This window comes from Dipodomys ordii, unplaced genomic scaffold (genome assembly GCF_000151885.1).
Source record: "Dipodomys ordii isolate 6190 unplaced genomic scaffold, Dord_2.0 Scaffold27, whole genome shotgun sequence".
Taxonomy (NCBI): domain Eukaryota; kingdom Metazoa; phylum Chordata; class Mammalia; order Rodentia; family Heteromyidae; genus Dipodomys; species Dipodomys ordii.
The window spans coordinates 5535127-5545936 of NW_012267243.1; the positions used below are offsets into that span (position 1 = coordinate 5535127).

A 10810-nucleotide genomic window follows, 5' to 3' on the forward strand; every position below is an offset into this window, starting at 1 on the left:
ATCTAGCTAATGTAAGGTAGTAAAAGAAAAAACAAACAAACAAGGGATCTTTGTTTGTTGGTTTCATTCCTTAACAAACATCTTTTCTGAAGCCCAGGATTAGATAGCCAGTGAGTCCTATACCTACCTCCCATTCCAAGTTGGGATGAGAGCGGGGAGGGGGGGAAGAGGGAGGGGGAGGGGGGAGGGGGAGGGAGCACAGCCAGGACAGCAGAGGTTTGAAGAAGTCCTTAGTTTCATGGCGCACTAGAGAGCCCTTAGAATCTGTCTTGTTTCCCTGGAGAAAATGGAGTCTCCAAGAAGCTAAGTGGTTGGTCCTTTCTATATATTAACAGTAAGCAAAATATGGGTAGACACTGACTTCTGGTTTTCAACCCAGTGTGTGCTAAATCCAAATTAAGATACAAGGTCCAGGGGCCGGGTGATACAAGAAGCAATGATTCCCCTTCCCTCCCCACACTGGAAATTGCACCCTGCCCTGTGTCCAATGCAAAAACCAAGATGTCAGGGAAAAGCCAGTCTTGCCTCTGCCTAACCTTTGCAGCATTCAATCAGGCATACTTGCAAGAGAGAGAGAGAGAGAGGAGAGAGAGAGAGAGAGAGGAGAGAAAGAGACAGAGAGAGAGAGCATAAGGCCACAGTTGGGTTCTGAGCCGGAAGTGAGCCTTGGACATGGGGTTGGAATGAGATGGTCATAAATGGCCCATTGCAATGAGACTGGGGGCAGAAGGGCCAAGGGAGGGCGCAAGCATGGAATCCAGTTCTTAAGACATATCCGATCCTGTGGAGCCCTCTACTGCTCAGGAGTCAGGGCTGTTGCTCCTAGTGGGATAAAGAAAATCTGCTCAGTGATGGGACAAGTGGCTGTTGAAGTAGAGCACCTGACCTCTAAAGGATTATATGCAGGTGGGCAGCATAACCCCCTGGGGACTCCAGGCTTGTCCTGTACCAGCGGTATTGGCCACTTCAATCGTCTTTTCTTTCTTGCCTCCTTGAGGGTCATTTGTTTCTATTTAGTTGATATGCCTTCCACCCTGCAACTTCTAAAGGTAGCAAAGCTCTCATGGCTCCTGGTAGTGGTGTGTGTGTGTGTGTGTGTGTGTGTGTGTGTGTGCATCCTCCTAGGATTGCATCCACATGTACTGCTTGCTCCGCATAGAGGACCAGGCTCAAGGCAAGTTACTAGAATTCTGACAACAAAAGACAGGGAATGCTTCTCCAGCAGGGGGCATCTGGTTCCTGAGGCAGTGAAATGATTGTGGAGGAGACCAGGTTATACAGTGGCTTCTTGGTGCAGTCACCATAAATACCCCTGTGCCCACTCATACGGTACTGGAGGAAGGGGAAGATACTGTGGGGCCGTGTTCAGTAATCAGTATCTCTTTGGAGCAGCTACAGTGACCATACTGTCTATGATAGCCAACGTCTAGACTTAAATTGGTTCTTGATGAGTTTTAGCAAGCAAGTCCTGAGAAAGTCCCTTTACCATACCTTCCCTGTCCTCTCGGACTGTGATGTCCAGTCCCCACTTCTCTCCTTGACCTTCATCTCCCTTTCTAACAGATACAACTTCACCTCCCAAGGACATTGGAAGCCTACAGAACTTTCTCTTAGCTTTCCCCTGTTGTTCCTTTGCACAGCCTAGCAAAGCCAGGGGTTGGGGTCCCTGAAACGGTTGTGGTGACCCTGGGGCAGGAAGTCCCTACAGAAACTGGCAAAGCTGAGGACTCAATCTATCAGGCCCCACGGCTGAGCCGAGGGGTGGAGCCAGGCCACGCCTTGGTTCTCCTCAGTAACTTGAAGCCAGGTGAACCCTCTGCTATGGATCGAGAAAAGCCAGAGAAACTGAGATGGTCTTTGAGGGGCCATTGGAGAGCCGTCTGCCGTCCAGCGCTCCTGCCAGGGCGGCAGCGATGGTGCGTGTGCAGGTTGGGGGAGGGGGTTACACATCTGTACTAATAGCCCTTGGATTGGTGAAGGCCTCACGCCCAGAGCCTGGCCAGGTCACCGGGTAACTCTGGGGTGCTGCCAATTTGAGAGAGGGGGGTCCCCCCTCTTTGTAGTAGGTGGGAGCAAAGGAGAGCCTCTCGCTTCCACCCCCATTGGGCACCATGTCAGCCGTCCGTATGTAAAAGGGGGAGTGGTATGGGGAGCAAGTGGTGCAGTGGCTGGCTGCTGCCCCACATGGCTGGCTGCAGGGCTCAATAGTGAGAGGTGCCAGGCTGCATCTGCCGTCCAGGGCTTGGGAGCTGCAGGCATTGCAGGTAGACACTCTGGGATGGGTGGGAAAGTCGTGCTCCTCTTCCTCGTCCTCATCTGCATCCTCCACGGTGCTCTTCCTGCAGCAGTAATACTAGGGGGAAGACAGAGGGATGGCTGAATAGTTGGTTATCTGTGCTTCCCTGCTCCCAGCCCCAGTGCACTCTGTGTGTGTGTGTGTGTGTGTGTGTGTGTGTGTGTGTGTGTGCAGGTACTGACCCTGGAACTCAGGACTTTGGCCAGTGCTCTACCACTTGGCCACACCACCATTTCTAGCTTTTTGCTGGTTAATTGGACATAAGAGTTTGAGGATTTCTCTGCTTAGGCTGTCTTTGAATTGTGATTTTCAGATTTCAGCTTTTTTTTTTGTAGGTTGTGAGCTGCAGCGCCACTTCCAGCTTTTGAGTGGTTAATTGGAGATAAGAGTCTCACGGGGACTTTTCTGCTGGAGTTGGCTTTGAACTGTGATCCTCAGATCTCAGCCTCCTGAGTAGCTCAGATTACAGATGTGAGCCACTGGCATCCAGCAAACTTCAGCATCTTGACTAGCTAGGATTATAGGCATGAGCCACCAGTGCCTGCTTTAGAGCATTTTTTTCCTACAAGAGAAACAGAATTTCATTTCTGATTTTTATATTAATCAGGAATTTTAAAATGGAAATTTTACATATAGAAAAAGTTTTCAAAGGTAAAGAACATCCATAAATACACAGATTCCTGTATTACAAACGCTAGTATTTTGTAGAACCATGCTCTTTGAACCTTCAAGAAGATTCAAGACCTAAATATGTTGTCATTTATTTATTTATGTTGATAGCTTGGGTGCTATCCCTGCGCTCTTCAGCTCAAGGCGAGTACTCTACCACTTGAGCCACAGCGCCACTTCCAATTTTCTAGTGGTTAATTGGAGATAAGAGTCTCACAGACTTTTCTGCCTGGGCTGGCTTTGAACCTCGATCCTCAGATCTCAGCCTCCTCAGTAGCTAGGAGTACAGGCGCAAGCCACCGACGCTTGGCTAAATATGTTTTTAGAATGATTACAGTTAATTATTCTTTTTGTTGGTCATGGGGCTTGACCTCTGGGCCTGGGCGCTGTCCTTCAGCAGTTCAGCTCAAGGCTACCACTTGAGCCACAGCTTTTTCTGTTTATATGGTACTGAGGAATGGAACTCAGGGCCTCATGCATGCGAGGCAAGCATTCTACCACTGAGCCACCTTCCCAGCCCCTAAAAGAAATTTTTTTTAGTGTACTTTTGAGTGTGCACCGGTTCCCATGCAACACTTTGTTGGTGCCGGAGTTAAAACTGAACACCAGAGGCCACACCCCACAGTATGTGGTTCAAGCTTTGCAAGGTCAATACCTCATACCTCCCGTTTCTTTCTCAGTCTGGTTGAGAGGGGTGGGAAGGGGGGCGGGGTGGGGGAGATCCACAGCCTGCCTAGAATGGTACTGGGGCTGTTAGCAGCAGCTGTCAAAGTACCCCTAAATCTTGGTCTTGCCACCTGTCCTGTGAGGGTGAACACAATGATGGGCGTCTTCCAAACATACTCTCTGGGTGTCCCCAAAGGGACCAGGGTGTGAGGAGAGATGCACAGCTCCCTTCTGACCACCCCAACTCCCAGCCCTTGATTCACCCCGCCCCCTTCCATGACTTTGGGCTGAGTCCTGAGTGGAACTCTGGTTTCCGTCCCGCCTCTGGCCCCAGGCCCCAGGGACTGACCTGGAGCCTGCAGTAGCACAGGACCGCGATGATACAGAGGAGGATCACAGTAGCCAGGATTCCGCCGGTGATCACAACCGTTCCCGCTGTCATCCGCCCGACGCCCCATCAAACTCTGCAAGATGGGTGCCGAGTGAGCAGCCATGGCAGGATACCTTCTGCATAGCTGGTGGCAGGGGCCCTGACAGTAGCAGTAGCTGGGAGGGTCCCAGCCCCTAAGGAACACTGAGCATGCTTAGGACCTAAGCCAGGTCTCAGGAACCTGAAGCAGGAACTCTAAGTCCAGGCAGGAGGCTTAGGACTACCTTGTTGGGGGAGAGGGGGCAGAATGCCGATTCTCTTCCCTGTCTCTGTCCAGCATCAAAGGTTCTTTCTGTCTTTCCTTTCAGTCCTCTACTCCTCCCCCTCTTTCGCTTTTCTTTTCGAAGCCTTGTGCATGCTATTGGAGCATTTTAAAGTGAGTATGTTCCCAGTCCTCTTTGCATCCTTCTTGATTTCCTCTTCTAGGGCTCCTCCACACAGGACACACTAGATTAATTAGTGCCATGGACTGAGGGCTTTGTCTATGGGCGGCACCGAGCTACGCACTCCCTGAGTGCTCTCGTGAATCCTCACCATCACATTTTGGGGGGTAGCTACAAATTATCTTGCCATGTGAGGAACTGAAGCTGTGATGAACTTGGCTGGGGCCAGGCTGTCCATTACTGCTACCCCGAGCACAAACTGCTGTCCTGAGCACAAACCCAAGTGTGTTGGCGGGGGAGGGGAGGGCCCCAAACTCAAACCCACACTCCTTTTGGGTATATCTCTCCTCTTCCCCAAACCACTGTGGAAAGCAAAGATGAGGTGAGTCCAGAGAGAATGGGTAGCAGCATTCTGACTCATGGATGGCTGTGGCCAGGCTGGGGAGATTGGTCCTGGCCTAGGGAACCAAATAAATAGGACAGAGACAAGCAGTAGGTACAAGGCTACTCAGGCCTCAGGCAGGTCAGTGGGCAGGGATTTGCCAGCCTTCCAGGCTGACGGGACCATGGACCAGGGCAGTGGGCCTTGACATCTGGAGGATAGAATGAATGAATGACAGTGATCACTTACGTTCAGTAAAGGGAATGGTGACCTGCAAGACAACAAAAAGAACAAGGGTGTTGAGAGAACAGTGTGGCTGGATGGAAAGCCCCCAAGGATGGTGTATTCTCTAATCTCCACCCCACTCTCATCTCTACTTCTCACCTAGTGTCCCGCGTCCCATTGTTACCTCAATATAAACAGGCTAAAGCTGTTGAAATGGAGCTCAGGGGTCCTCTCAGCTCTCTATGTGTGTAGTTCCACCAGGGCTGCTCTGAAGGGCTTTGTAGGATGTTTGTTCCTCAAAGGGCAAATGCAGGCTGAGCTTCAGCTCTGCACCTTGTGCCTTTACCTGGAGAAAGAGGCACCTTGCTCCTCATCCCAAGACACCACCTACCTGCCATGGTGCTCCTGGAGGATTCAACTGTCCAGTGACACTCTTCTTAATTCACTCACAGGTGCGGGGCAGCCTTGCTGGTACTGACTGGTCTGGGTACCAGACTCATGGCATCTGTTCACTATGTCAGTTAAGACCTTGCATCTCAAGCCTGCTAGTACAATGGCTTTGTCTCTGGGCACCTTTGTTCCTACCATGGTTTGATCTTCCATCACGCCCCTGGGCCCATCAGTGCCTACAGCATCCTTCTGCTTGCGCTGTCTGCAGGATACAGCCCTCCGGGCACAAAGTTTCAGACTCTGCTTCGAAGGCATTGCCTTTCCTCACTTCCTTGCATCTGCACCCTTATTGTTCCCTCCCTGCCTCCCATAGTTCTCTGTGAACGTCCCCATCCTGCAGTCCTGTTCTTGGGACTTCTAGCTCATCAGTCTTATAGCTTAGTGATGAAGCACACTTGGCATACTCTGTGAGGCGGTGGAAGACTCGCAACTCCAGCACAGACTGGAGGACTTGGGACATGGGGGGGGTTGCTCATTATAGGGGGAGCTGTTCCATAGAAGGAGTCCTTTCTCAGCTAAATCCCACAGGAGACAAGGTAGGGAGGGGGGAATATGGGAGTTAGGAGAGCAGGAAGTGTAAGGAATCTGGAAGGCTTAGACAGGCTTGGGGTAGGAATGAAGCTGGAGAAGCTGGAGGCCAGACAAAGAACTGGGGTTTTGGAGGTTTTTTTGGGCTTTCAGTTAGGGAAGTGCCTGAATTCTCTCCCTCTATCTATGCAAATCCAGCACATCCTTCAAGGCCTGACTACTTCATCTATGATCTTATCCCTTAATTCTGGAAACTACTGTACTGTCTTCCCACATTTCACTTTTCTAATCTTATCTTGGTGAGACGCAAATCAATTTTTCACTGAGACTATCTTGATTCCTCCACTAAATCATAAAACCTTTATATTCAGGGATTGTTATGCTGCTTCCCAATCCCCTGTCCTCTAGTAGCGTTATACAAGATGTCTGGCATACAGCAGGCACTTAGTTAATAATACTAAATTGGGGTAGTCATTTCATTCTGTAATGCTTTCATGGCAATAATGACTTGAACTGACCACCAGAGGGCAGCAAGTAACAACGCTCAGCTAATCCCATCTGCACACTTGCGCATCACTGTAAAAGACTTTTGATTTGACTTTGCTCAGGTGTTTGGTAGGCCATGTTTCTGGAGCTCCAGGGGGTTTCTGGTGAGGGAAGATGAATGTGAGGCTGGGGAGGATTTATGTGATTTTTATGATGTCGTTTCAATCTCCCTGATTTGCTAAAAGCTCACCAAGTGAGATGACCCACGTTACTGAATATCCGAGCCTAGCCCACTGACAGTTCCCAGCCTGTTTTAGGAGACAAGGGATCATGGAGAAGTCATGTAAGACAGTGCCCTCATTCCTCCCAGTCTCCTGGGCCTGGCCTCCCTTCTTTCCATGCCAGAGAGGCTGTCCAGCAGATGTGCTCTAGAAATGGGCGACCATGGCACTTAGCAGAGCCATGGCTATGAAGGTACAAGTTCAAGCCCAACTGTGCCAATTAGCAGCTGCTTTGCTTTGGAAACTGACCTTTCTTGCGTAAAACCATATTAACCTACTAAACACTATGTTGAAAATAAACCATACGACTTGTGGGTGGAGATGGGAGGGAAAAACTGGGAGAGAGTGACATTGTCCAAAAAGAAATGTACTTATTACCTGACGTGTGTAACTGTAACCCCTCTGTACATCACCATAATAACAATAACAATAAAAATTATAAAAAGAAAAATGAAACCTTTCTCTGCTTTGCCAGCAAAAAACAAACCATATAAAGGAGGAGGAGGAAGAGGAGGAGGAGGAGAAAGAGAAGGAGGAGGAGGACGAGGAGGATTGTGCCAGGTACACTGGAGGCTGAGATCTGAGGATCATGGTTCAAAGCCAGCCTGGGCAGGAAAGTCTGTGAGACTCTTTATCTCCAGTTAACCACCAGAAAACCAGAAGTGGTGCTGTGGCTCAAAGTGGCAAAGTGCTAGCCTTGAGCGAAAAGACTTGAGTTAGCACCCAATAATTTAGAAGATCCCACCAGATACAGTTATCATGGACGCTAAGGTCTAGCCTTGAAATCATAAGCCGGAAGGTACACACTGAGGACTAATAAAATTTAGCATTTAAATTCCCACTGTTAGTGGCTCCATATGATGTCAGGTGAGCTCATCGTCTTTTTATAATGAGATGCAAATGATAACAATAACTCCTTACATCTGAGGAGCATTCTTCCCTCTGCAGGTGGCCAGGCTTTAAAGTGGCTCCAAGTGATTCCCCACCTCTGAGCAGTGAAGCCCTGTGAATTGCCCTCCCTCCCAGTGTGGGGGAAGCCCATGACATGCTTCTAACTAGAGAAAACAGAAAATCGGTTCCCAGACTCTTGCAATGCCAGACCATTTGGTGACTTGTCTAAAGTCATCAGACTGCATTGGTCTGAGCCAGGACCGCAGGGCCAGAGTGGAGAGTTTCTGTGATTCTCGCTGCCTATGGACTGCCCGCCATGCTCCCGAGAAAAGGTCCTGTGTTGCCACCCAGGTCCAAGCAGACATGAGGCAGAATGACTCACTAGTGGGCAGCTTGGATAAGGGGGCAGCTAAAGGGGAGAAACTTGTTCCTAACCCTATAGTCTGCCCTTTGTGATCAAGACTTCCTGAAGCTCCCCCTTTTCCCTATCTTCCTCTCACTCAGAGCCCAGTCACTTAATGGGGTGGGCAGTGGGGAGACAGGAGAGAGGACTTGGTCTTGGCTTCCACTCACGTGAAAACAGCTAGAGGAGCAGAGGCTCGATCACACAGGTTGTGCCTGAGCAGATAGTAGTTTGGACGGTGTCATGGTCCAGGGCGTTGCTCCCTGCCAGAAAAGAGAGGGGAAGGTCAGAGAGCTGGACACAGAGTCTGAGAATGCACACAGGTCGGAGTGGAAGCTGGACCCAGTTATAGTCCCAGGATTGTGTGCTTTGCCTCTTGTCCTAGGTGGTCACCTGGGCTTCTGAGACGCCCAGCCTAAGAATTTGGAGACAGGCTTGCAAGGTCAAATCTGATTCCATCCTTGTTTCCTTCCTTCCAGTGCTGTCTGGACGCCTGCGCCCAGTGCTGCGGCAGGAGCCGGGGCAGGAAGCCTGGGCGGTGAGGCTCAGTGCCCGATGGGGTCAGCAACTCTTTCAGGCTCCCCTATTCGGATCTAGTCATACCAGCCTGCATGACTGACCCCGCCCTCTATGGCTTCTTTCCAGGCCCTTCCCCCACTCTTCTTTGAATCAGTTTCTTCCAGTACTTGGAGCTGCACCTCCTTCCTCTGATCCAGTATCATGTCTTCTCTCAGGCCAGACATGCCAACTGGACAGTGGGATGAACAAGTTCAGGCTGCCATGTTGAAGGAGGAGGGGAAGCAGAATGCTGCCAGACATCTAGGAAGCTAATCACTGGGCTCTCTTCAAGTGCCTTAAACATCCACTCAAGATTCCTTAGGCTGGGCGCTGGTGGCTCACACCTCTAAGCCTAGCTACTCAGGAGGCTGAGATCTGAGGATCGGCGGTTCAAAGGCAGCCCGGGCAGGAAAGTCCGTGAGACCCTAATCTCTAATAAACCACTAGAAAACCACAAGTGACGCTGTGGCTCAAGTGGTAGAGCACTTGCCTTGAACTGAAGAGCGCAGCCAGGGAAGGAAAGTCCATGAGACTCTCTCTCTCTTTTTTTTTTTAGGTCTGGTCATGGGGCCTGAACTCTGGGTCTGGGCGCTGTCCCTCAGCTCTTCAGCTCAAGGCTAGCACTCTACCACTGGAGCCACAGCGCCACTTCCGGCTTTTTTCTTTTTGCTTATGTGGTACTAAGGAATCGAACCCAGGGCCTCAGGCATGCAAGGCAAGCGCTCTACCACTGAGCCACCTTCCCAGACCCCCATGAGACTCTTATCTCCAATTAACCACTCAGATAACCAGAAGTGGCTCTGTGGCTCAAGTAGAAGAGCGCTAGCTCTTCAGCTCAGGGACAACACGCAGGCCCAGAATTCAGCCCCGTGACTGATTTAAAAAAAAAAAAAAGATTCCTTAGAAGAATCTAGTGCTTATATGGGAATCAGGGAAAGGAGAGGCAAGGCCCTGTGTGGTGTGATTCTCAGCCTTTGCTCAGTTGTCCCTAGAGGTGAGGTACCGGGAAGGGGACCACATCCACAGAGCCACCTTCTGAAGGACAGGGCTGAATGTTTCCAGGTTCTCTGCTCAGCCAGAAGCAGAGATCAAGGGACAGACATTATTGCCTCATGGACTGGCGCATGTTGGAGACCAGCAGGTCTCAGGAGCAGGTCTCTGGAGAGGTGGAGAAGAAGCCCAATGGCCGTCTAGAAAGTAGTCCTGTCCACCCATTCACCTTCCCTCTCCAGGTAGTCTTTCATGTGTCTCCTGGCGACTGCGTGCTATGGTCTGGGCCCAGGCTGTCTTTTCTCAAGGATGCTGTCACTCGTGTTGAACTCTAAGTCCCACCTGACTGGAGATTTTATCAGGGCTCCTCCTGCCAGGATTTGAGTGACATTCCACAAGGTAGAAGTCAGAGGACTACAGAGAGTTGTAGAGCACACAGTGGAAATAATCTGAGCCATATGTTAAACACACACACACACACACACAAAACAACAAAACAAACAGCTAGGCCCATACCTGCACTCCCAGCTACTGAATCAGAGATTGGGAATTCATGGTTCAATATGGCTGGGCCTGGTGGTGCACACCTGTGATTTCAGCTACAGGAAAAGGGCAGAGGCTGGGTGTGGTGACACACGCCTGTCACCCTGGCTATTTGGGGAAGCGCAGATGAGGAGGGTTGAGGTGCAGACTGACTTGGGCATGAAGTAAGACCTTAGCTCAAAAATAAATGGACAGGGGCTGGGAAGGTGGCTCAGTGGTAGAGCGCTTGCCTTGCATGCCTGAGGCCCTGGGTTCGATTCCTCAGCACCACATAAGCAGGAAGTGGCGCTGTGGTTCAAGTGGTAGAGCGCTAGCCTTAAGTTGAACTGCTGAGGGACAGCGCCCAGGCCCAGAGTTCAGGCCCACAACCAAAAACAACAACCACAGCAACAAAAACCCAAAAAGGATAGAAAAATGATCAGAGAGGTGGTTCAAGCAGTAGAACGCCTGCCTAACAAGCACAAGGCCCTGAACCCAATCCCCGGTCCGGCCTGAACATCAACAGCAGTCACAAACACAGACTCCCGGGCCTCCGCCCTCGGGGCAGCATCTCCAGTGTGGAGCACAGGAATGTGTATTGCGAACGAGACTGCATCTTAGCATCTGGCCCTTTGGGGAAATGCTGCAGG

The 10810-nt window shown here is 50.5% G+C and overlaps 1 protein-coding gene across 1 annotated transcript; it reads right to left on the minus strand.

Moving 5' to 3' along the window:
- Positions 1 to 1942: 1942 nt before the first annotated feature.
- Fam163a (family with sequence similarity 163, member A) lies at positions 1943 to 5096 on the minus strand. Its single transcript, XM_013015591.1, has 3 exons — positions 5076 to 5096; positions 3981 to 4095; positions 1943 to 2353 (listed from the first exon to the last, which is right to left on the minus strand). The coding sequence occupies exons 2-3, from the start codon at positions 4071 to 4073 to the stop codon at positions 1943 to 1945; spliced, it is 504 nt and encodes a 167-aa protein (XP_012871045.1). The 5' UTR covers positions 4074 to 4095; positions 5076 to 5096.
- Between the last annotated feature and the right edge of the window lie 5714 nt (positions 5097 to 10810).